This window comes from Meles meles, chromosome 7 (genome assembly GCF_922984935.1).
Source record: "Meles meles chromosome 7, mMelMel3.1 paternal haplotype, whole genome shotgun sequence".
Taxonomy (NCBI): Eukaryota; Metazoa; Chordata; class Mammalia; order Carnivora; family Mustelidae; genus Meles; species Meles meles.
Window position 1 is genome coordinate 55864204 of NC_060072.1, and position 26803 is coordinate 55891006.

General features: G+C 44.3%; 1 protein-coding gene across 2 annotated transcripts; it reads left to right on the forward strand.

Moving 5' to 3' along the window:
- The first annotated feature begins 486 nt into the window (after positions 1–486).
- Positions 487–22214, forward strand: BCL2L14 (BCL2 like 14). 2 transcript variants are annotated; one of them, XM_046013639.1, is made up of 7 exons: positions 487–688; positions 4185–4291; positions 5978–6420; positions 11573–11752; positions 13777–13847; positions 15962–16228; positions 20170–22214. In XM_046013639.1, exons 3-7 carry the CDS (start codon positions 5985–5987, stop codon positions 20206–20208), a joined length of 993 nt encoding a protein of 330 aa, XP_045869595.1. In that variant the 5' UTR covers positions 487–688; positions 4185–4291; positions 5978–5984; the 3' UTR covers positions 20209–22214. The 2 variants fall into 2 exon arrangements, with proteins under 2 accessions (XP_045869595.1, XP_045869593.1); XM_046013637.1 differs by lacking the exon at positions 4185–4291 and having other exon boundaries at positions 20170–22212.
- The last annotated feature ends 4589 nt before the right edge of the window (positions 22215–26803 follow it).

Genomic DNA, 26803 nt, shown 5'->3' on the forward strand with positions numbered 1-26803 from the left:
CTGTGGGGAAAAAAATGAATTTTTGTGGCTTCTATGGCTGGGGTTAAAGCCTGTTTTTAAGGCTTTTCCAGTGGCATTTGAATGTAATCTTTGAATTACAGAGGAGGGGTAAAACATACATAATGGGAAGCTAGGAGGGCCGGGGTTTGGCTCTCAGCTCTACTGACGGGGACCACTAGCAAAAGATGTTGCTTCCCCGAGCCTGATTCCTCATACATAAAATAGGAATCCTAACACCTACCTCTCCGTGCTAAGATTAAATACATCGCCAAGGCTGTTCTCTACTAGGTGGTCAGTAAACATTTGCTAAACTGATGAAACATACAGAATATAAAGAACTATCAGGGAAACACCCACCTAATCATCCTGAAGGGCAGCGATAGGTTTTGATAAAGGATGCAGAACTACTTTTAGAGTCAAATTACATGGACAAAGGTCGGCCCCTCCTTCAGTTAAAAAGCTGGGGGCAGGACTTAACGAGGAAGTGGTCATCCTTCTCTGAGCCTCACTTCAGCCTTGGTCCTCAACCTGAGGAAGCTACAGCCCATGGAAGTCTTGGTCACACGCGAAGCCAAGAAGACCTGGTGAAAGTTTCCTCTGAAGTTTCACGGAGAGGGAATCAGGTCTAGAAATTTCCTTGCAGCCACCGCCCTGAAGAGGGGGAAACCCGTGCCAGCCCCACTCCCAGGTAACACCAGGGAGCGCCCGTCCTGGTTCTCAGCCTTCCCAGGAGGACACGGTTGGGTTTTCAGTCCTGGTTTTGCTAAGGAGGCAAATCTAAGCAGGGGAGAGGTTTACCGGATTTACTAGAAAGTTCTTATCATGTTAGTCTCGGGAAGCAAAATGACAGCTAAGAATATGGGGTTATTTCCAGGAAAAGGAGAGAAAAGATGTATGAGGTTTCTCTTTCATTTCTCCTTGCGACAGAAGATTTGAGAGAGTGCAGTTAAGCATGCATAACTGGCTGGTTCATTTTTTAATATTATGCAGCCCTCTCTCATTGAGTGTATGACAGCGTGTGTGATGAAGTGACCGCAGGTGGGTGGCCAAGAGCCCATGGTGATGCTGACTCCCTCCCCCAGACAGGGATGGGGCTGAGGACAGGAATCCATGGGTTTGCACCCAGAGTTCCAAGCGCCTGGTGGGAACATGGTCTAGCTCTGTCTTGACCCCCACTGGCTTCCCTGAGGACCAGCCCCAGCTAAAATGGGCAAGCCCTCTCCCTCCCCTCTAGAAAGCTCCCTCCTCTCTGAGTCCAGCCCCTCATCTTATTTCACTAATGTGCCCCGAGGCATTCTCAGTTTAGTTTCTCTGGTGGGAAAAATTAAGACATGTTACCTCATTTCACCCTCAGGATTAAAAAACAGGTCACTCTCAAAAATGACAAACTGGGGAGCGGCATAGAGATACTAGGAAGTCTGAAGTTCAGGGAGGAAGGAAAAAAAGACAGATCCCGAAGGGCCCAGGGGGCATAGGGTTCTGAACGGAGGCTCAGGGCAGTCAGACATAATTTAGCTGACAATCTGGTCTGGGAGACCCCCTTGGGGGTGAGTGTCTATGGGTGTGGGTGACAGCCGAGCCTCACCTGTCTGTCCAGAGCAGTGGAAGTCAGCTGTTCTGCTGAGCCTGTGCCTGTGACTCCCCTCCCCCCGCCCCGCACCCCGCAGGCCTGGGCACAGCCAGCTGAGCCAAATGCTGCACAGTTTGCTCTGGGCACTCATCGTGGCAGCCTCTGCTGGAACCCCAAAGCACGCATGCTTCTCCATGACCTGCCACAGGGAAGGGAAGTGAAATCTGATCTCAACAAGCGAATCCACTGCTAAAAATCCCCAAATCGGGTCTGGTGATAGTTGAAGGAGCTTGCCAGCAGGTTCCACCTTTCCAGCTCCATAGGTGGCCCGAAGGCCAGGTGGCGGGGACCCTGGGTACTTTGGCCATTTAGGAGGTTGAGGGGGAGAGGATCCATGAGAGAGGGAAAAGAGGCCAACCCAAAAAGCTTGGTGACCTTGCTTTTGAAAGTGGGTTTGCCGTCGTTTGTTCCCAGTGAGGATGTGAACAGAGGGTAGAAGGTGTAGGCTTGTGTCTCCTGAGTCACAGAGTTAGCGTAAGCCTCACAGATGTTCTTAGGCAGGAGATTCCCCAGATCCTGGGTCAGATCCACCGGTGGGGGGTCAGGGCGGGGGGAGCCGGGCTTCCTTTCCATATATGTACATAACATTTATGGTGTAAGTTTCCATAAACCCAAAAGTTGGGCTTTTACTTTCAACAGGCATGGCAGAGAGCAGTAGGGACCCACTAGTTTATCCAGAGATAAACTGTCCCATGCAGCTTTAAAGTAAGACTTAGCTACAGTGCTTGCTTCGGCAGCACATATACTAAAAAAAAGACTTAGCTACAAAGTTAACAAGTAGCTCTCCCTTGGTGTACAGTGAGGATCAGTAGGGGGAGAAAACCCTACGCTTGCTAAATGCATTTCAAGTGTTGGAACCCATACTTTGACGTGTCCACTGTTTGGTACTAGCCCAGTGCTTTCCAGGCCCTGGTCACATCACACCCTCACACCGCACCCCACGGTGGCCTTGCTTCATCTGCGCCATTCGAGAGGAATGAGCCCCGCAGTGCTTTCTGCGTCTCTCTCATTTTTGGCCCCCAACAGTAGGGGTCCAAGTACTCCATTCCTTTCCATGCCTGGGACAAAAGTCTCCTCTTTCACAAAATGGAAAGACCGTGTGTTCCATCTTGACCTCATTGGTTTTCCCCTTTTCTAATGTTGCTCCTGCATCAGCATTCAAGAAACTTGCTTCTTAAAGAAGGTCAGACCCTTCCTCTCCCCTTCAGTGTCACACATGTCCATGCGCGTGCGTGCACACACACAATTTTCCAGTCTTCCCACTACATTAGAAAAGTGCGGGTGTCTTTGGAAGCATAGATAGTACGGCTTGAAGAGTGGGCTCACCCTCCCACCTAGGATGGAGTTCCTGCAGAACCCAAGTGTATTTCCTGCCTAGAGCCGTCCCGGCTTTCCTGATTCTAAAGGAAGCTTCACATTTAAAACCTCACTTCTGTCCTGACACAGCCCAGCCCTGGGCTCTTTCCTGGGCAAAGGTCCTTCCACACCCCAGCTGCTGCCCCAGTTCTGACCAACTGTCCTGTTCTCGCCTCACCCTTTCTGGCTCCTTCTCTTGCTTGTCTCAGGTTGCTCACTTTCCCCTCTCCCTTGGGGAGGAACCGCTTACGTGGGTCTCAGTTCTCAATATTTCTAAGCTACATCTTTCATTCATAGAGTTGCCGGATTGCATAAAAATGCAAGACGCCCAGTTTAGTTTGCATCTCAGATAAAAAACAAATACTTTTCAAGTTAATATGTAATAAACATGATCCGTACAATACTGGGGACATTTTTTTTACTAAAAAATATTTGTTTATCTGAAATTCAAATTTAATAGGATATCCTGTATGTTATCTGGCAGCTCTATAATCATTTTTCATTCATTCATCAAAAAAATATTCGTGGGGAACTTACCATGTGTCAGGCATTGTGCTGGGTGCTGGGAAAGCCGGCCAGGTCCCAGTCTTCATGCCTTACAGAATATATACTTTATATACTTTGTACACACACATACTAAATACATATGCATATATATATATATATACATATATATGTGTATATATATATATAAAACTTTAGGAAGAGCATGGCTTTTGTACTAAACCTAATATTTGTATGTCACTAATTAGTTTTAACTGAATTTGATGAGCTCGCTTTTATAAAAGTTAATAGTTACTTAACAAAAAAAGTAACCTATTACAATAATATAATTGTAATAAATTGTAATAAATAATGGATGCCAGTATTTCTGGAGCATTTATCATCTGCCATGCACTATTTTAAGTGATTTACACACACTAACTCTTTTTATCCACATACAAAGTTGATGAAGCAGATTTTTTTTTTAAATATTTTTTTTTTTTAAGATTTTATTTATTTATTTGACAGAGCAAGATCACAAATAGACAGAGAGGCAGGCAGAGAGAGAGAGAAGGAAGCAGGCTCCTGCTGAGCAAAGAGCCCGACGTGGGACTCGATCTCAGGACCCTGAGATCATGACCTGAGCCGAAGGCAGCGGCTTAACCCACTGAGCCACCCAGGCGAAGCAGATTTTTTTTTAATCCCCATTTTGCAGATGGGAAAATGGAGACCCAAATAAATTAAGAAATACACCCAGTCACACAACTAGTAAACAGATGACCCAGGATGTGAACTAGATTATCTAACTCAAGAAACCAACAGGTAAACCACTACTCTGTACAGATCAACACTTGTTTTAAGGATTTTCGCAGTTTGTAATTTGTCCTCCTCCACGGTCAATGAGTTAGATAATATGAGTCACATTTTATAAATAAGAAAACTACACCTCAGTGAGGTTAGTGATTTGCCTCAATCCCTTTGCCAGTAAGTAAAAAAGCAGTTCTTCAACCGAACTTCTCATTCTAAATACTGCACTCCCCCATACCATCCATAATCCTCTTGGAGCTTAATTAAAACGGTGGTGCCCAAAGTGAGTTTCATAAATATTCTTTACTGTAAGACTTAATCAGGCATTTGTTCAAACACTTAAGTTCTACTCTAAATGCTTTACAAATATTAACTAATTTAATCTTCATAAGATGGGTACTGTTCATGAGATGGGTACTGTTATCATCCCCATTTAAACATGATAAACTGAGGCGTAGAGTGACAGAGCCAGGATCTGAGCCCAGTCTCTCAGAATAGGAAAAAAATTCCACCAATCATTGTCAAATGATTGTGGTCCCTATTGTAGGCACGGGGCCTATGGCTGAGGTAAAACACACCAACATGCCTGCCCTGTGGGGCTTATCTTGTGTTGAGGAGAAGAGAATAAGCCTAGACAAACTTGGGCAAGGATCCTAATGGGGTTGACTAAGACCGCACCAGGAGGGGGCAAACTGATGGCCTGTGAGACCACGTGGCGGGGGAGGGGAAGAATGTCAGGTGGAAGGGGGCAGAGGTGGAAGAGCGGGAAGGAGCATATGCTTTCCAGAGATATTGAAGTAACTCCAGACAGCAAAGCTTTCACTGTGGTGCATTGTGACCGTGACATTGGGAGATGGTGAGGGAAGAAAGATTGTCTGTTGGTCAAATCCTGGAAGAGGACGTCGGTATGAGGAAACGGAAGGGAGGAGGGAGCAAAGCAGTCACGACCCCCACCTCCCACCATAGCCCTCAAGTTTTACTTAAGTTCAGTTACCTGAAGCAGATCTGTGGGACTCAGACCTAAACAAGCCAAGGCAGAGGATACAGGAAAGAGGATGGGAAGAGTCAGGAACCCCAGACATTTCCCTAGGCTGAGTCAGCCTCTCTTTGCCCACCTACCCTCCCCAAAAAGCCCTTTAACTGCTTCCCGTGATCTAGGTCTCCTTTTGAGGTGTGCTGACAGATCCAGTAAGACCATGCAGAGCTTTCAGCCCCACAGTCGAAGGCCCCCATGGTCGGCCCTACTGCCATGTCACTTCCTGTCCCTCAACAACCCTCAGTCCCAGCTCTTCAGGAAGCGCGTGCTCTGCCAGCTCTCTCGCCACTCTTCACACACATCCTAGACTAACCAGAGTCTGCCCTCTGCCCACCCTGTCCCACCCACCCGCCTAACCCCTTCCTGTCTGTCGAGGAGACTCGGCTCGTCCTTTCTCGGAAGCTGTCTGCTCCTCCCCACACAGGCTACCTGCACCTCTGATCCAGCTCCTCGCCCACTCTCTCTGTGTGGAGCTGTCTGTGTACCTTCTCTTGTCCTCATCTTTCACAGAGAATCCTGAATTTTCCATTTCTGAGGACTCCTTGCCTCCCTGCACAGAGTAGGTTCTCAGTAAATGCTGGTGGAGCTCCACAGCTGTGCCTCCTGACCCCCAGAGAGCAGTGCGCCCACGGGTGAGAGGTCACATGTAGACTTTGTTGTTCCAGGCCCACCATGTGCACCGCCAGTGCCTGTGACCTGGAGGAGATCCCCCTGGACGATGATGACACAAACAGCATAGAATTCAAAATCCTGGCCTTCTACACCAAACACCATGTCTTCAAGAACACCCCTGCCATCTTCTCGCCAAAGCTGCTGAGAACAAGAAGTTTGTCCCACAAAGAGCAGGGGGGTTGGTCAGCAAACGAATCATGGACACAGGTGTCATGGCCTTGCAGAAATCCCCCATCCAGCGAGAAGCCCCTAGACCTGGCCAAGAAAAAGTCTTCCTGGAGGACATTCTTTGGAGTAATCGAGAAGAAGGAGGAAGATGCACAGAGCTCAGCCATATTTGTTGTGGAGGGTGCCACTGTGGAACGTCAGGATGGTCCTCAGACTCAGCAGTGGTCGAGGTCCCTCACTAACGTGGGACAGCGCACAGAGCAGGAAGGTAGGATTTGGGGGCCGCTGCTGTCCCATATGAAAATCTTTCCCTTCCTTGTATGTGTGGTATTTCATCTCCTCCCAGCTGGGAATGTGGCCTGACGCAGGGTACTCCACTGTGCCTCAGTTTCCCAACTTCTTGATACTCAATAATAATTGCCCTGCTTTTCTCGAGACTGAGTAGGAAGTGGGAGGCTGTCAGTAAAGGGTGGCAGGACTGGTGTCTGGCTCCGCTGGCTAGAGATAGGCTTGCTGCCCCAAGTTCTGATCATCTGTGCCAGAGACTAGGATGGCAGGAAGAGACTGAGCGGGGCTTCAGGCTGTCGTTCTTCTTGAGGTAAGTCAGCCCACCTCTCTGAGCCTCTGTTTCCAACTGTATATTGGAGTATCCCACCCTCCCTACATCTTCGGGTGGTGGAAGGAAAGATCAGGTAGCTACATACAAAAATACTTTCCAAAGTATACGGAACTCTTAAAAACAAAACAAAAACCCAACGACTGAGAAGCATTTTGGGGTTTTGGGGGTGGTTTTTTGTTTTGCTTTGTTTTGTTGTTTTTTTTAAAAGATCTTATTTATTTATTTGACAGAGAGAGAGAGAGAGAGAGACAGCAAGAGAGGGAACACAAGCAAGGAGAGAAGGCAGAGGAAGAAGCAGGCTCCCGGCTCAGCAAGGAGCCTGATGCGGGGTTTGGTCCCAGGACACTGGGATCATGACCTGAGCTTAAGACAGACATTTAACGACTGAGCCACCCAGGCACCCCTGGGTTTTGGTTTTTTTTTTAAGATTTTATTTATTTATTTATTTGAGAGAGAGAGAGAGAGACCACAAGCACTGGGGAGGGTAGAGAAAGAGAGAGAAGCAGACTTCCTGCTGAGCAGGGAGCCCCACTCAGGACTCGAACCCAGGATCCTGGGATCATGACCTGAGCCAAAGACAGATGCTTAACCTACTGAGCCACCCAGGTGCCCCAGCTGAGAAGCATGCTGAAAAAACCTTTCCTCAGTGGGACAAAATACATTATATGGAATAAAGCATTTTCATGAAGGGCTTCAGCAGAGAGAGCTGCCCTTCATCCACAAACCTGGGCATCAGCATCTTCTTCCCCTTCAATAATACCAGTGCCAGCTGCCCGGATTTTGGAAGAAACTCCCTCTCCTGCAGGCTTTGATTGCTGGGCTAGCGTGTCAATAATTAGTCAACAGGTGGCAGTAATGTCTCGATTTTAGAATGTGTGACTGTCCCGGTTGACTTGGGGAGTCCGCCCACATTTGGCAGTTCTCCATCACTCACTATGAGAGGGGAAGCTTTTACTTCCCAAAATGTGTAAGTCCCACAGACCAATAACATTTTAGAACAGAAGTTAGGGGTGAGATTACCTGGGGAACGTCTCTCCCCATCCACCCCAGTGGTACAGCAAGCTCCTGCTGGAGATGGTAGCCAAGCTCTCCGGCCTTAACAGTTTGGAGACACCTTAATAGGCTTTTCTGCTCTGCTCTCCCTTGGACTTCACAGAGAGGCAGACAGAGCATTTACAGACTCTAATCTTCTGGTTTCCTGAGATAAAAGACACTCTGTATTTCCATAGTGCCAAAGTGTCATTCAACCTTTTTTATTTCAAAATCTTTATATAGATATTCTCGGAAATAGCAGAAATGATTACTTCCTAAGGAGCCCTTGCTGTGGACACTTACATTCAGTGTATCCTCCCTTCCCACCTATCTCTTGCCTGCTTTCAGGTTTGGTGAATCATGTGGGTGGTTAGTTGATTTTACATTGGACATGACTCAAGAAAGCCTCACATTCTATTTCTATCTTGCCATGTATAAATCAGAGCTTAGCAGTCACGTCACCTGAGTTCTTTTAACTGAAGGTCACAATTTAGACCTCGCTGCCGTGTCCAGGACTCAGACACCAGGCCCCAGCGAGAACCGTAAGCTATGTCCCAAGATCAAAGTCTAGAAGTGAGAGGTCTTAGGAGGTAGAAAAATGGGCGTCAATACAAAGCCAGGTTCTTTGACTTTGAACTCTTGTTTGTCCACAGCTAGAATTTGCTACATGTGGAGTGTTACAGTTAGGATTAGGTTCGGATACATAGAGTGGAAAACTCAAATAACTGTGGCTTCAACAATGTAGAGATTATTTTTTCTTGCCTGCAAGTGAAGACCGAAGCTTGGCAGCCCAGGGCTCATGCAGCAGCTCCAACCATCGTTAGAGTAAGGGATTCTTTCTCTGCCATCCCTTGGCTAGTGGCTTCCAACCTCAAAATCACCTTGTTTTCCAAGGTGGCGGCAGGGACTCCAGCCATCATCTGTACATTTCCAAGCAGGAAGAAGAGGAAGCAAGTGAGGGTTGGGAGGCACAAAAGGGTGTCTTCTTTCTAGATAATTCCATTCCCTTTTAGAGAGCTTTTTTTTTTTTTTAAGATTTTATTTTTTTATTTGACACAGAGAGAGATCACAAGTAGGCAGAGAGTCAGGCAGAGAGGGAAGGGGAAGCAGGCTCCCTGCTGAGCAAAGAGCCCGATGTTGGGCTCGATCCCAGGACCCTGAGATCACGACCTGAGCTGAAGGCAGAGGCTTAACCCACTGAGCCACCCAGGCGCCCCTTGAGAGCTTTCTTGAACCCCTGCTCAACTTTTCTTATACCTCATCGGCCACTCCTTAATGTAAGGCAAGCTGGAAAATGTAGTCTGTTCAGCTGCCTGTTACACCTCAGGAGGGCTCTAAGAATGAAGGAAATGAATACAGGGAGGGAAATAGCGGTCTCAATCATAGAAAAATGCCCTACCCCTTCTATTTGAGACAAACGCCTTGAGGGTGCCTGGGCAGGTGGTTAAGCATGGAACTCTTGATTTGGGCTCAGGGTCATAAGATCTAGCCCTGGGTCAGTCTCTGCACTCAGCCGGGAATCTGCTTGAAGACTCTCTCTCCCTCTGCCTCTGCCCCCACCCGAGCTCTCTCTCTCTCTTTCTCAGATAAATACATCTTTTTTTTTTTTTTTAATTAAAAACACACAAATGCCTCAGGCCAAAGGCTGACTGGCACCCTCTCAACGGTGCTGTGCTCTCTTTCTCTCCTTAGTGCCACAGTGACACCTCCCCCAGACAGACCCCACAGGAGGGGCAGCCTTCCCGTCCTCTCCCTCCCCCATCCAGTTTTCCCGGCCTATCAGATGAGATCAGCTCTAAGAAGAAGGGAATCTTTTCTTTGCTCAGTGTTTAAAATTAAGGTTTTTAAAATGGGAGTCTCAACTAGAGCCGATTCCTCCAAGTTGAAACGTGTTTGCTTATCCTCTTACCCGCACAGACGTCACCTGCTTCCCTCACCCCGCGTCGCCCGGTTCATAGAAGTGGATACGCCATAAGAAGGCGAGTCAGAGTCCCTATTTCCGTGTCCTCCAGTGGTCTCCGGGTTACCCTGACAGAATGGGTCAACCCCGCAGAATGGGGGCTGGGGGATGAGGTCAGACCACCTCTGAGGCCTTCCTCTGCCTCCTCTGCGTGCAAGATGGGCACAGTGTGGATTCTGGTGGGAGAGCCACACTCTGACCACTGCAGAGAGGCTGCCCAGGGTTACAGAGGAAGAAAACACAACCATTCCTTTCCCACCTTCTGCGGACACAAGGGAAGGCTCCCACTGGCTTCGGGATTCAGCCTTTTCCCATCTCCCTGCTGGGGGTCGTGCACGGCCAGCATTCCAGAGGAGGCTGGTTGGGCAGCAGTAAGGTGAAAATTATATATTTGGTTTGACTGTTAAAAGGGAAAGGAAAGGTCCTTTTCTCCTTGACTCTCTCATTCTCTCTCGATTCTCTCCTTATCTGTTTTTGAAGCCGATGGGCCAAGGATGAAAAATGTGGCTTTTTAAGAAAACCGTTATGCTCTTCTTTAATGGAAGGCATTGTGGACAAAGTATTCACTCCCATGGCCTTCCAGAGATGACCAGAGCGTGAAGGGAGAGAACCAAAGTGCCCATGAAGCATCTAGGGCAAGAGGGTCAGAAATCACCTGCAGGATATCAAAGCTACGATTGTGACACTATCCCTCCTGGGACCCAGGCTTTGCCTCTCTCACCCACCCTGGTGTACAAACCAGGAGTTCCCCGGACACGTCAGCCTTCTAGCCAAACCCCCACTCTGTTCCTTTCATTAAGCGTGTGAATTGAATAGTAGTGTTTTTTCCAAATATCCCATTCACTCCATATGGCATCAGAGACAGAGCTTGCACAGATTTCTAAAACTTAAGAACTTAGTGACAAATCACCAATGAAAATGTTTGTCCCAAATGACTTGGCAATACCACCTGCCCACCCCCACCAGCCCCCATCCCTGACCAGAGACAGAGCTGACTGGTCCTTCACAGGCGAGGACATTCAGGGGCCAACTGCCACTTGAACCTTACTGTCCCCACACACTTTATTCCGTAGCTACATGTGCAAATACGTAACTCTCTTCCTGGGTGATAAATGCTTGAAAGGCATGGATCGCAGCACACTTCATGTATCCTGGTTTACCTGTTGGCATTAAATGGATGTTTCCCATTAGACGCAGAGGAGAGAGAAGACGCATGACTGTGTGTGCAAGGGCAAGGAGACGTCGGTGTTCACTTGATAATGGGTTTGGGTGATGAATATGGCCTAAGAACAGGGATATTTCTCCTCTTCTCTTTCCCAGTGTCCAACCCCCAAAGGCTTGTCAGACTATTGACTGCCCTCCTATGCACATCGGGGCCCACTCTCCAAGGTATAAAGGATATTTAAAAAAAAAAAAAAGAATAAAAATAAAAACATAATGAGAATTCCCTCAAGCAAGGAACTAAGCACTTTCTTTTGTGTTTCTTCCCTTGCAGAAGGGACAAGGGACCCTAATTTTACAAGGCTTCAAAAAGAGGGTGCAGAAGGGCAATTGTTTCAAGGCAGCAATCATTCCTTGGTGCACTCTGCCCCTACCCCAGCCTCTGCCAGGCAACTCCCAGTGCTTTCTGAAGAATGGCCTCCCCCCACAACCCCCATACTCCCCACAACCCCCAACAAGCACCCTATTGGCGCGGCAGTTTCCTCTCCCTCTGGGCGGGCCTTTTCACTTGGGGCAACTGTGCATACCAGTGAGCTAGACAGAGTTCTCCTGGGAAGGGCCATTCAGCCCCGTTTGGTCTGGTTTCAGCTGTGGACCCCAAAGTTGCTTCCATTGCCCATCGCGTTGCCGAAATTGTTTATTCCTGGCCCCCGCCCGAAGAGCTCCAGGACCCAGTAGGAAGCTGCAAGTCCAAAGGGAGTTTTGTTCATCAGTTCCTCCGCCGCCAGGGCCAGTGTTCCCTTCCTGGAGCCACCAGCACTAAGAAAGGTAGGAACTTCTTCCGCACACTTGGGTCGGGTGGAGGGTATGGCGGGCAGAGGTGCATGCACGCCAATGTCTGTGGCCAGCGCTGGGCATCTCTGATTTAACCAGCAGAGATCTCTGAGGCCTCTCCGCTGCCCGGGACCAAAAGCACGACAGCAACATGCTGGAGGCCCCCACCTTTAGCCCTGGAGAGAGCAGCCCCGGACAGGTGGAGCACGCCAGCCACACTCTGAAGCAGTGGGCCAGGTTCACTGCAAAGTACAAAGAGAATTCTCCTCCTGAGGGAGGGGAGGAAGTAGAAAGTGGGCACCTTGCCCACAGAGGGCAAAGCCGTCCTCGATTCAGTCCTGTGGACAACGGTCCAGGGCGATGGTCTACTTGCTGATGGAACCGCACGGGGTTTTCTAACACTGCCGGGGGCTCCTAGGGAAAAGCAAGCATTGTCAGTCACCAGGTCTGGGACAGCACATAAAGCAGAACCCAGAGGTAGTGACCAAGACGGGGTCCGTTGCCAGCAGAACCAGAGTGGGAGCTGGGACCGCAGTTCCCAGCAGAGGGGCAGGAATACTGGAGGCAAAGGGAGCACAAGCAGGAGCCTCAGGGAGGGACATTCTGTCCTACTTTCCCTCCCGGACGACTGTCCCCGCTCCGGGCTCCCTTTCCCCAAACTGCAGCAGAGGGGCTGAGGCAGAGGCAGCCCCTGGCGTGGGCAGTATGCCCACGTGCCAGGAGCTGGTGTCGGCATTTCCCCACCTTGGAAGCAGAGTGCTGGGTCTGCCTGCATCCTCCTGCATTGCGGGGCTCAAAGTGAGCGGCTGGAGGAGAGGGGTTCCCTCTGGGTGCACTGAGAAGAAAGGTGTCTCCACTTTCCTGCGATCTCCTGGCCGTCTGAGTGACATAAAGCGATACCCTGTGCCAGGCCCAAGCTAAGGCTCTTGTCCCCTGAGCACATGAGAAATTGGGGCCCCGGCTACAGGGGCCACAGCATCAGAGAAAAACTCCACATTCTTGCTTCTCCTGCGGGACCTGAGTCTCAGACTTCTTCCTACCTTGCCTTTCGCTGGTCCTTCTTGGGATGGGACCGTCTGGCTAGATGTCCTGGCCTCCCTTTCCCTCTTATCTGGAACAAACATGAGCAGTTCACGACCTCAGAGATGGTGCCATGAATAAGAGCCGCTGAATCAGTCACTAGCTTTTCTCTGTTTGGATCCTGTTCTGGGGCAACAGCCATTTTCCCTCGTGGGTAGCTTGTTTTGAGATGAGAAAAGTCATACTCCGCTCCCCCTCACTCCCCCAATCCGACATCTGCACCACAGAAACTGTAGCCGGCTCTGTCTCCACCTGCCGTTTTAGCCGTGGGGGTGGGAGAACTTAATCATTTTATTTATTTCTACCCCACCTGGTTGTAAAGACAGCAAGGTTTACCTTGTTAGTAAGAGAAAATAAATCCCACTTGAAAGATAATGGAAAATGAAAACACTAGCGGGGAAAGAAAGTGGGTTTAGGAATGAGTTTAATTCCCAAAATGCAGGCCAGGAAGACTGTACCCTCTCTCACATGGGAGCCCCAAATTTGGCTCTACAGTTTCTAGCAGCACAAAGGTGGGGGGGATATGAACCAAATGGAATTTATGGTGTCCACATGGAAAAATCACCATCTACTGAGGAGAGTCCTACAGACCAGAGAGAAAGTTCTCCTGAGTATCTTCAGAGACCGGATCCTGAGCAGTGGAAATAACATCTTTGACGCCATTCTTACAATAAGTATATGATGCATTTCGTGGTGAGAAGCTGGGCGCTGCGGGGAAACAGAAGAAGGGAAAGGAGGGGTCTGTGGGAGATGGTGGCTGGAGTAGTTTGTGCCTTGTCAGACAAGGCAGGGTAAGAGTCAAGTTGCTAAGAATTACAAAGCACATGTCTCCCTCAGTCCCTAAGCTGGCTACCCATATTGTCCCTGGGGAGAAAAAAAAATTAAGATTATATTTTTTCTTAAAAAAAAAAAAAAAACTGGAATTTCCCCCCCAACAGATGGAGAAGACCAGATAATAGCGAAAATCGTTGAGCTGCTGAAATACTCAGGGGATCAACTGGAAAGAGAGGTATGGAGCTTCTTGAACGAAAGTGGTTTCCTTCTGTGCCCATGCACTGGGACAGAGAATGGAATCGTACTCCAGATTGTATTCCTTTGCAAGTTCTGGTTTCCACTTAGTCCTAAATTTTATTTCCCTTGGAGTGAAAATTCTTCATGCTGGCAGCATCTCAAAAATGAATCACTTTGGAAAACATAAGTAAACCTTCTGGAGCCTCCCTGGAATTTTTGGAAATGAAAAATGTAACTTTGTTATTGCAAGAAAAGACACCAATAAATTAAAATTTGCTGAATAGAATTATGAATCTAGTTCCCCATGTAACTGATCCTTGGGGAAGTTCAGACTCTCGCATTAGCCCCGCAGTCTGGATATTAATGTCCCACGCTTGGCTCCAAGGCTGGAGTCCTTCCCGAAATCTCCCCCGAAAGTGGTCGGGCTGTTCTCTGCTCAAGATCTCTCTCAGCAATTTGGCCAGGGAGGCAGGTTAAGTGTTACTTGGAGAACTTGGCCTTCCTGCTGTTTAGAAGTCGAGACTGCATTGTTCCAGTCAGGAAGGAGTGAGAGTGCCTTCAGACACAGAGCTGGTGAGCTCCCCACTGTCATCAGAGGGGAGTTCCGTGTGGTTCCCCATAGACTGTCGAGTAGTCTCTAGGGTGTGTCGGCCAGGGACTGGCCTGTGGACCCATTTCCTCGTCCTACCAGGATCAGTGGGAGGAAGTCTGGCCTCATGGGGCTTGTGCAGGAGGGGAAAAGCACTAACTGGCCGGCCAGATTTCCCTTGTCCCGACATGCTCAGCAGCTCCTCTCTCCATGCGTCTGTCAGGAGTGTGCCCAGCAGACCATGACCGGGGTGGTGCAGAATGAGAAATGGAGAGAACCAGGAACATAGGATAAAGAAAAGAGAACAGGGTGTGTGAGCTCCAGGTCCACAAGTAGAGGATGAACAGGAGGGCAGAGAAAGAACATCGAACGTGCCCTCCTATGTTTCTCCAGAACTAACATCAGTGGATAGGAATTATGGCGCGATTGATTTCCCCATTTTAGGAATGAACTTTCTAGCACTTCAAGAATGAGCTTCTTGAAGAATTTCAAGGAGATGCCAATGACCAGTACAGGACTTCAACTGGGAGGGACCTACTCGAATCCTCGAGGATTCTTTGCAGCTTGAAGATTCTGTGGCTTTCTCATGGCCTCTTTCCTTCCCAGCCTCCCTAAGCAGTGACTTGCGTTGAGTCCTGGAGGCAAGGAACGGGAGGTGGTAGGAAGCCGACCTCCATGGTTAGAGGAGAGAAATGCTTTCCTTTTCACCCCATAAATCGCTACTTTTTAAAAATCTCGCTTTTGTTGATGATTCGGGGTGATACTTTACATTCTTTACGTAGAGAACAAGATTGTTTCCCCAGTAGCGGACATGGGTAGGAACACACAGAGGGTCTGACGTTGCCGTGTGGGTCGGGGTTCCCACCAGGCCGGGACAGTGACAATGGGGAGGGCCGCTCCCTCCAGGCTGCAGGAGCCACTCATCCCCGAGAGCCCATGCGGCCTCCTCCGGCCCCTGCCCGAGAGGCCAGGCAGAGCCTGGGGCTACCCGAAAGAGCAAGGCTGGGATGGGCCAGGGCCCTCTGTGGAAGATGTTTCTTTCTTGCATTTGACTTCCCTACTGTTGTGGCAAGCACAGGCTTCCAGCTATCCACTGGGGTTTGAATCGAGCTGCGTCCACTGGGTCCCTGGTCAAAATCAGTCCATTCTTGCTGGCGAGGACAGTAGCCCTTCTTGCTTCAGATCTGTAATTCGGACAGGCCCCTTGTGTCTCACGGAAGTTGGGGGGAGTGGGCTGGGCTCACATCAAGAACATTGTTCCACCAGAATCTTTATATAACAACAGATGCACCCCCAGAATATTCCTTTTAGAAACCATATTTGTTGAGAACCTACTTAGCTTAGCATTCCCCAGAGACAGAACTAGAGGACTTCCAAGGAAACATGGAGTCCTCGCTCACTAAGAAATTTCTGTATGACTGGAATCGAGGGTTTCCCACTGAGTGTGTGGGTGGCCACCGCAGAGCTCAGGTCTGCTCGCTGGGCCAGGTTGCTCTACTGATCACATCTCGTCTTATACGCAGTTGAAGAAGGACAAGGCTTTAAGGAACAGCTTTCAGGACCAGCTGTCCTACCCTGTTTTCAAGACCATCACGGACCACTTCTTAAGGGGTGTGGACACCAGGGGAGAATCAGAGGTCAGAGCTCGGGGCTTTAAGGCTGCCCTTGCAATAGACGTCACGGCCAAGCTCACTGCCATCGACAACCACCCCATGAACAGGGTGCTGGGTTTTGGAACCAAGTACCTGAAAGACAACTTCTCGCCCTGGGTCCAACAGCAGGGTGGATGGGTAAGTGGATCCTGTCTCAGAATCAGTCTTCCCAGATTCAGAGGAGGTGGAATGGAAAGTTACGGGGTTTTTTTGTTTTTGTTTTTTTTGTGTTTTTTTACGTGGAAGGAACACATCTTTGAAGCGGCTCTCATGGATTTAGAACAGTTGAGTGGCAAGAGATAGATCCCAGTGATGGGAACATATTTTTAGTGATTATCTTCCTCATCAATAAATATTTACTGGGCTCCCAAAGGGGACAGGGGTATGTGTGTTGGAGAGGAGGCACTGGTCAGATAGAACAGGAAATGCAGAGATAGTGAAATAGAAAATGTTTAGACAGATATAATTTCTGTTTTTACAAATTGTGGAGGCAGCGGAAGTCTGGCAGTGAGACAGGGAGAGGCGAACAGTTCCTTATTCTCTCAGATGCTGACAGGCGGGGAGAGAGATATGGAGCTCATGATATTTGGTCATTGCTGCTTGGACCCAGCCGTTCTGACAGGGACATTTCCATACAAACCAAAAAGCAAACAGTGAAACTTGTGTCTGTTTGTTTGCTTGCTTTTTAAATTAAGTTTATTTATTTATTTTTCAGTGATCTCTGTACCCAGTGTGGGGCTCAAACTCACAACCTCGAGATCAGGAGTCACAAACTCTTCCCACTGAGCCAGCCAGGCGCCCAACATTTGTGTCTAACCCCTTGCTATCAGGCAGAACAGACAACTTCACCCCCATGCTTCAGACTCACCCCTCCCCCATCCTTTATCCTCATTCTGTGAGATTTCCTCCAAGCTGCCATAACCTCGAAGGTTAACCTCTTCAAAACGCTTTAACCTATCGCTTTAAATCTCAGTAGGCTCAGGGCATTTTTGTCTGTTCAAACCTTTCCCTGGAATGACAGGCCTTTGCCTCACATTATCCTTAGTCGTCCTTCCACCCAAATGGTCTAAGAGTACCAGGTTTGATTCTGGCCCAGCATGGCCCTGCAGCTTCCAAACAGGCTTGTGTCTTGGCTACCAGAAGGAAAATACCGCTGATCTTGCTAAGGGGCTGAAGGGACCACCGTGGTCTTCAGTGGCTGCCTATTGATGTTACCTAGTTTTCTGTTCCTTCCTATTTTCCACATTTGCACCAGATATGGTAGCCTTCCGTGGCTGATCTGAACAACTAAGTTCTCAAGTATTCTAAACTCAAGCTAAAAGAACGATAGATAATTTGACTTTATTTTGGCTTTATCTGTTCTGTCTTCCAGGACCCCCTCAAGTCCCTCCCCTGCCTCAGAGACTTTCCTGACCATTCTAGCTTAAGGGCTTCACCAGCCTCTGACCTCTTATAATGCTTCATGTCTGCACCATAATTATATACAGGAAAGAACCATCCTTGTTGGTCTTGTAGGTATATTTTTCCAAAGAGATTATAAGTACCAACTGGGCTCACAGGCCGGTTCTCAAAAGTCTGTTTAGTTAGTTAATGGAGCTGGAAGGCCAAAAGTGTTCTAGAAAAAGGCGACACCAAAAGCACAAACAACAAAAGAAAAAATAAAGCAGACTTATATCAAAATTTACAATTTGTCTCCTTCAAAGGAAACTACCAAGAAAGTGAAAAGACAACCCATAGAACGGGAAAACATATGTTCAAATCACAAATTGGATAAGGAACTTGTATTCAGAATATGTAATTAACTCTAACAACTCAACAAAAAAAGACAAAACCCAATTTTTAAAATGGGCAGTGCATTTATCTGAAGAAGATATACAAATGACCAATAAGCACATGAAGAGATGCTTGCTTTACATCGTCATTTCAACATTAGGGGGATGCAAATCAAAACTGCAATGAGCGGCACCTGGTGGCTCAGTTGGTTAAGTGTCTGACTCTCGATCTCAGCTCAGGTTTTGATCTCAGGGTCATGAGTTCAAGCCCCACCCTGGGCTCCACGCAGGGCTTAGAGCCTACTTAAAAAGCAACAACAACAAAACACAATGAGATATCATTTCACACCCACTAGCCATACTTCCCCTTTGGAAGCAATCTGGCAATTCCACAAAACACCAAACAGAGTTACCAATTCTGCTCTTAGGTATCTACCCAAAAAAATTGATAACAAATGTTCCTATAAAAACTTGTACATGAATGATCCTAGTAGCATTCATTATTCATAATAGCCAAAAAGTGGAAACAACCCAAATGTTCATCAGTGATGAATGATGACTGGAAATATCAAATGTGGTATACCCCTACAATGGAACAGTATTTAGCCATGAAAAGGAACAGAACAGATGGATGAACCTTATTTTTTTTCAATTTTTTAAAATTTAAATTCAATTAATTAACATATAGTGTATTATTAATTTCAGAGGTAGAGTTCAGTGATTCATTAGTCTTACATAATACCTAGTGCTCATTACATCACATGCCCTCTTTAATGTCCCAGATAGATGAACTTTGAAAACATTATGCTAAGTGAAAGAAGTTAGACAAAATGGTCCTATATTGTATGATTCTATTTTTATGAAACATCCAGAATAGGCAAATTCATAGAGACAGATGAGAGGGAATGGGGAGTGACTGCTAACGAATAAGCAGTTTCTTTCTGTGTGATGAAAATGTTCTAAAATCAGGCAGAGTGGTTGGTTGCACAACTCTGAGAATATACCAAAAGCTACTGAATTATATACTTTAAAAGAATGAATTCTGTGGTACATTTCAATACATCTGTTGTGGAAAATGGTGGTTCTAATTCTAGTAAACAACTAAAAAGAGGAAATATATAAGAATATATTTTTATTTACTTATTATTTAATTTGGCTATTGATGCTAGAGAGAAAAACAGTATCTACATAGAGAAAATAGATGGATTTTTGGTTGAGATAATAAAGGCATTTTCAAAGGTTTTAGAATTTTATGGCATTTAAAAAATTATTTGTCATTTATTAGTTTACTTTTCCAGGCCATCATAACTCCTAATTTTAAGTCTTGGCCACAGTTAGGTTTAATTTGGAGCATGTAGCTGGAAATTAGGAGAGGGAGAAAAAAGAATGAAAGAGAAAGGACTAATTTTCCCAGAGCCGATGGAAAAGGACTTGCAAAAAATAAAGGCAGATGTTGATACAAGAATATTTACGCATTGATAGGAGCTATTGAATGTGGAGGAGATGTAGACTGAAACCTGTGTTCAGTGTCCATGAATAGGAAAGAAAGATGATGTTGGGGTGGCAAGCGCCTAGGAACTTCCATTGGCCAGGTATTTTGGTGGCTCTCCAGCGTGTGTCCTTATAGTGGTGGAGAAGGAGGAAAATGATTCCCATGCCCAAGGGTTCCAGGATTCCTGACTATCTTAGTATTCTGCATTTCACACAGGTGCATCTAATCTTCCCAACTGAACTGTAGGTCTATGGGCCGACTTAAGTATTTTATGCCTCTTAAGTATTTTACACCTGTTCTTCCTATATACATCATAGATGTTCAGCCAGTTCTCCTAACATAATGAATCAATCAAATGAATAGCAACCCTATCTAAAAAGCCTGCTAAACAAGCTGCCATAAGATTTTAATTCACTCGGCCATTTTTCCTCATTGTAAAGCACTGTTCAAATAGTTACTCTGTTTGTAACTGCAACCTCACCCATTTTACAGTGAATTGTAGGGAGAGGTTTACAACCTCCCTAGTCTTCAACCTTTCAGCATCTACTCTTTTGAATGTTAAATACAGCATCAAAGCCTTTCCCCATCTAGCTTGTTAGCCCTGGATGTATAACATAACTCCTTAGCATATGTTCTCCTTCCAGAATAGCAAGGATGCTGGTCATCCTCCCAGACCCTCTCCCAAACCCTACCATAGTCTCAGAAACCTGGGTCATGCCTGGGACAAGAGAGCCGAATTCACAGCTATCTGTTTTTGGTTCAACTGTCAGTCAGACTTGGAATGTTATGAGTCTATTTCTCTTGTTCCTCTCTAGGAAAAAGTACTTGGAATATCACATGAAGAGGTAGACTGAAGCATCAAAAAGAGTTGTCATCTGGAATACTCATGATTCAGCTGGGATCCTGTCTACATTGGTTTCAGCATAGAATGTGGGAGAAAATATGAATGTGCAAGGCAGAGGGAGCACTGAGGTTTCCCAAATCATTGTTCCTGTGAATCCAGAGGCATCAGGAGAGGCCTCCTCTGTCTCCAGTTCATAGAATGTAGTAGCGTGGCCCATGACATCCATGTTTTTCAGGTCCTCCATTGAATGCGGGAGGAAGTCTAGGAAGACAAGTGGTAATTTTCCATTCAAACATTCAGAACAGAAACTATCATCTTGCCTCTGTTGGCCACTTTAGGGAAATTTTGTTCCAGATATTTGCTGACTCCATGAGGGTGAAATGATAAATCGTCCATGTGCTTACTCTTTGGTTTCTAGTACTATTTATTTTCAAACTACACTTGGGATGGCATAATAATGGCATTCTTTCAAGCCTACCTTTAGGAAGATGTTGCTATTCATGTCGGTAGACAAAGTTCGAAGAGACTCAAGTTCACTGCAATATCCGCTAGTTTGGGGAGATACAGCCATATCTGCCATTTGACTCATTTCCCTAGAAAAATTCTTTGGCAGTTGGAAAAACTTGCATTTGGCAGAAAATAATTACTCCTACCACGCTTAACCGTCTCAGTGACCCCACCTCTATTTCTTAAGGTCTCTGAATTTTTCTTTGTTATTTTTTTGTGGTAGTGTAACGCATAGTCACTGGTAAAATAAATACATGGAAAGACCACTGTCAAAAGAGTATCTGGTGGTTAAAAGAAGTAAAAAGTAATAGTACTAATCTCTCTGTAAGGATCAATGAGTTAATTTATAAAAAGCGCTTACAACAGTGCTTGGTATTTAGTGCTGAGTTTTCACTAATGATCAGTATTATGTGCCGCCCTCAGCTAAGATGAAAATTTCCTCTCAAAGCAGTCACTGATTGTTTTTCTGAAATTGATCCTGTTCAGAATGAGGTTTTATGGTAAGTGAAATATGTTTCACAATTGTTTAACAATTATTTAAGACAATAATTATTAAAAACAATTTAAAAATTCTTTCAAATTAAAATCTTAAAAATTTCTGGATCTGTTGCCCTGGATGTAGCCTGATGTAAAACAGGTGTTTAATAAACCTTTGATGAACAAATAAATGGATAAATTAATCAGACATATGTTCAGCTTCATGAGAAAATTGGACCTATCTAATATCCCATGCTTCACTACTCTACCCGTCTTAATTAAAATGAGTTATTCTCTTTTACTTCCTGCCCCCCCTACACATGCACAGAAAATCATAAATGTTAGGGATAAAGGAGTTTCCTTTTACAGAAGGAAGCACTGGAGACTGCCTGCCTCTTCTCCTATGTTTATCCAACCATTCCACACTATTTGCAGTTTCCCAAATGTATCCTGCAACGTTTTACCTCTAAGCCTCCATAACAATATTTTCTCCACTTGGCATGTTCCTGCCTCCTGGTCCTCTCTCCCTTTATTTCCACTGATTGAATTAACACCAACCTATCTTTCCAAATTCACTCCTTAATTTCCTCTAGGAAACATTTGCTAAGCCTCCCTTGGCTGCCATAGGGCTACACTTGGATGCCTTTCCTCAAAAGCATGCACCATAACACACTGTTTATAGACAGTATACCTAATACATTATGCCATAAGAACTAGTCTTTTGCATTGGATTATAAACTCTTTTGTAAAGAAGTATTATTTCTAATTTAACTTTGTCTATCTAGTGCCTGGCATATTTTTAATGTACAACTGCAAAATTATGTACCTTGGTCTTGCTGCTATAACCTGTAAATCATTGAGATTGGAGTATGGCCCAAGATACATGTCATTTTAACAAACTCTCCAAATGTTCCAATATTATTTGCAGCTTTCAGCCAAGATGAAGTAGTAGCAACTGAGTTTAATCTCCTGCTTAAAATGCTGGGGGGAAAAAAAACAGATGAAATATATGAAAGAATAGTTTTCAGTTTTCAAGATATTGTGCATCAGGTAATGAAGGACTGGTCCTGAAGAGATGAGAAATAAAGTGAGCCCTGTGACTGCCCAGGAGTACTGCAGATAGAGTTTCCAAGCTATGCTAGAGGAAGGGGGATCCACATAGGGCTCAGCAGTCTCCCAGTGGCTAAAAAAAAAAAGCCACTGAAATGTATATATACACCTACATAGTCACATAAGATTTATAGCTAATAAGCCCAACAAAGGTGATAAACCAGAATTATAAAAAATAAAAGCAGAAAGGGAGGAAAAGGGCAACAAAGGACAGACAAGACAAAAAGAAAACAAATAGGTTGGTATATTAAATCAAACCATATCAATAGTTGTGATAAATGAAAATGTCTAAATATCCCAATTAAAAGGCAGAGATTACTGGGTTAGATTTAAAAAGCCAGACCTAGCTATATGTAGTCTACAAAAAGCCACTTTAAATATAAAGACATGATTATGTTAAAAGTAAAAGGGTGGAAAAGTACTATAATAACACTAATTAAAAGAAAGATCGAGTGGCTATTTTAACATCAGTCACAAATTTCAGAGCAAAGAATATTAATATTACTAATTGTCATTTAATAATAATATGGGTCAATTCATCAAGAGGACATAACAATTCTAACATTAATGCATCTTTCAGTGTGTTTTTCCTACACCACCAGAAATTCTCTAACACCAGCTGTTACCCTATAATTCAGCTCGATTCAATTATCTACCCAGAGATTATATCAGATCCCACAGGTTAAGGGTTTAGTCCCATGAGCCTTGCCCCCCACAACACAGTCTTTAGACATCATCTAGGCTTCTGACCAATAGGCTATAAATCAGAAGTTCCTCCTTGGCTTCAATTAAGTTGCTAGAACAGCTAACAGCACTCAGGGAAACATCTCACTGACTAGATTACTGCTCTAATATAAAAGGACAGAACTCAGGAACAGCCAGATGCATAGGGCAAGGCCTGGGGAAAGGAGCATAAAGCTTCTATGCCTTCTTTGAGTGTGCCATCTCCCAGTACCTATATGTGTTCACCAACCTGGAAGCTCTCCCAGCCTCATCCTTTGGGTTTTTATGGAGGCTTCATTACACTGGCATGATTAATGAAATAATCAGCTATTGGCAATTGATTCAATCTCCTGCCCTCTCCCCTCCCCAGAGTCAGGAAGTGGGACTGAAATTTCCACCCCCTCAATTCACAGGGTTGGTTCCCTTGACAACCCATCCATAGGTTACCTAGGGACTTTCCAAAAGTTGCCTCATTAACATAACAATAAACACCTTCATTGCTCACATCACTTAGGAAATTCCAAGTGTTTTATTAGTTCTGTGCCTGGAGGAGCAGGGACAAAGACTAAATACATATTTCCTATTATAAATCATAGTATTACAATCTATTAACAGCTCCAAGTACACAAAGCAAAAATTGATAGAATTGCAAGGAATACAGACAAACTCACAACCATGGAGATTTCAATGCCTCTCAATAGCTGATAGAACAGGTAGACAGAAAATCAGTAAGAATACTGTAGCCTTCAACGCTGCTAGCCCACTAGATCTAATTGACATCATAGAGCATTAAAACCAATAATAGTAGAAAACACATCTTTTTCAGATGCATACAGAACATGTACAAACTATATTCTGGGCCATAAAACAAATGTCAGTAAATTTAAAAGGATTCATATAATACAAAGTATGTTTGCTGATTACAGTGGAATTAAATTATATATTGGTAATAGAAAGATATCTAGATAATCCTCACCCATGGGTTAAAGAGAAAATTTGAACTTAAAGAAAATGAAAGCATAGCATACCAGACTTTATGAAGAGAACTTAAATACTTACAGAGGTACTTAGTACTTGAGGGGAAATTTATAGCACTGAACACCTACATTAAAAAGAATGGTCATCAATTGAGGACTTCAGCTTATACTTTAAACTACAAAAAGCAAATGCAGAGTAGGTGTAAGAAAGGAAATAAAGTAAATCAAAGAAATAGAAAACAGAAAAATAGGGAAAAACAATGAAACCAAAAGATGGTTTGTTGAGCAGATTAATACAATCTTTAGCCTGACTGATCAGGAGAAAAGGCACAAATTACCAAGGAATGAGAGAGGGAACATTACTACAGGTTTTACAGATATTAAAAGCATAATAAGAGAATATTATATGCCAAAATTCAATGACTTAGATGAAATGGACAAATTTCTTTTTTTTTTTTTTAAGATTTTATTTATTTGGGAGACAGAGAGCATGAGCAACATGAGGAGGAGAAGGGGAAGCAGACTTCTCACTGGGCAGGGAGGCTGATGGGGGAATTGATCCCAGGCACCCTCAGAATGGGCAAATTTTTTAAAAGACAAACTACCAAAACTCACTCAAGAAAAACAGAATGTAAAATTTTACATTTCCAAAATGGAAAACATTTTAGCAGTTTCTTTAAAAGTTAAACATCTACCAGCTCACCCAACCATTTCATTCTTAGGAATTTATTCAAAAGAAATGAATTTGGTCTAAAACTTATACCAAATCTAGTAACTATATATGTGAAAGCCCTAAATGGGAAACAACATCAACAGCTGAATGAATAAACAAATGTGGTATATCCATATAATGGGATACTATTCAGTTAAAAAAAAAAAGATTGAACTATTGGTATATACTGTAACATGAATATGAATCTCTAAGTGAAAATTAAACAAAGCACATGCTATAAATTTATTTATATAAAATTCTAGAAAATGCAATTAATTTATTGTGACAGAAAACAGGTCATCAATTGCCTGGGAATGGAGGGATGGAAAGAAGGAATTACAAAGAGGCAGGAGCATTTTGAGATGACAGAACTGTCAATTACCTTGTCTTATTATTTTGTGGGTGTATACAACACAAAATGAACTACTGTATACGTCAAATACATGCAGTTTATTGTATGTTGACTATACCTCAATAAAGCTGTCATAAATTGTTTTAAAGTGAGGGCAAAATGAAACCATTTTGGACAATCAAAAGCACAATTTGTCATGATCAGACCAAATTTGTCATGATCAGACCATAAGATATGCCAAAGGAAATTTCTTCAGCCCAAAGGAAAATTATACCATAAACCCAGATCTATAAAAAAAAAATGAAAAGCACCAAAAAATAATAACTATATGGGTAAGTAAAAATATTTTACCCATGTTTAATTTTTTTAAAAGAGAATTTAAAAATAGAACATAAATAAATCTTTTAAAAAGATAATTGATTGAAGCAAAAACAATGTATCTTGACATAACATGTGGAACATGTAAGATAATAAAACACAAAAGACTGGAAAGGAGAAATAAAACAAGACTGTTGTGGGGCGCCTGGGTGGCTCAGTGGGTTAGGCCACTGCCTTCAGCTCAGGTCATGATCTCAGGGTCCTGGGATCGAGTCCCGAATTGGGCTCTCTGCTCAGCAGCGAGCCTGCTTCCCTCTCTCTCTCTCTGCCTGCCTCTCTGTCTGCTTGTGATCTCTGTCAAGTAAATAAATAAAATCTTAAAAAAAAAAAACAAAAACAAGACTGTTGTAAGGTTTTCATATTATACGCAAAGTGGTATATTATTTCTAATAGACCACAGCAAAGTAAAGACATGTACTGTAAATCATACAGCAATGACTATATCTGAGCATAGTAGTAAGTTAATACTAGAAATCAACTGGACTCATAAAAGATATACAATTCAAAAGAAGGCCAAACAAGAGAAAAAGAAGGAACAGATGGGACAAAAAGAAAATATCAAGATGGCAGACAAAAATCCAACTGTAGCAAAAATTGCATTAAATGGAAATGGCTAAAAACTGCAATTAAAAGGCAGAAATAATATTGATAAAATGAGACCCAACTATACGCTATGTTTTATGTCTAAACATGAAAGAGATGTAGGTCAAAAGTAAAAGAATAGAAAAAATAAATGCAAAACTAGTAAGAAAGCTGGAATGGGAATATTAATATCAAAGTAGACTTCAAGTCAAGAAATATGGTGGCAAAGAGGGACATTACATAATAAAAAGGTGAATTACAAAGACAATGATCCCAAATCATGGAGAGCTCAAAATGAAGCAAATATTGACAAACTGAAAGGGGGAAATAGACAAGTCCACAATTACAGTTGATTTCAACACTCTTTTCCCAGTAATTGATAGAACAAAACAAAAAATCAGCAAAGATCTAGAAGACTTGAACAATAGTATAAACCAAACTGACCTAATTGATCTTTATTGAACACTGTATCCAACAACTGCAGAATATTATTATTAAATAACAAAAATTCAACCAAGTAAATTTTAAAGGTCTAATTGACTTTACTGAACAATTCATGAATTGGCAGCATCCCATCAAGCAAGTGGAGGATAGCTCCAAAGGGCTACAGAAAAGGAAAGGTTTTTAAAGGCAGGACAGGGAAGTCGTAAACAGGAAAAAGGATTAATTAGGGTGAGGTCAAGGAAGTTATAAACAGGAAAAAGGATTAATTCAGGTGAGGTCACCTTCCTTTGGGGAACAAAAGGATCTTATGAGGTGGATTACTTCATCTCCTTTGGAGAATGGG

Bases quoted from the DNA above. Each gene is read 5' to 3' on its own strand.
- BCL2L14 (XM_046013639.1), top strand. From the start codon at position 5,985: ATGTGCACCGCCAGTGCCTGTGACCTGGAGGAGATCCCCCTGGACGAT. The intron at 6,421-11,572 runs GTAGGATTTGGG...GTCTGGTTTCAG, and splicing joins ACAGCGCACAGAGCAGGAAG to CTGTGGACCCCAAAGTTGCT. The intron at 13,848-15,961 runs GTATGGAGCTTC...TCTTATACGCAG, and splicing joins GGGATCAACTGGAAAGAGAG to TTGAAGAAGGACAAGGCTTT.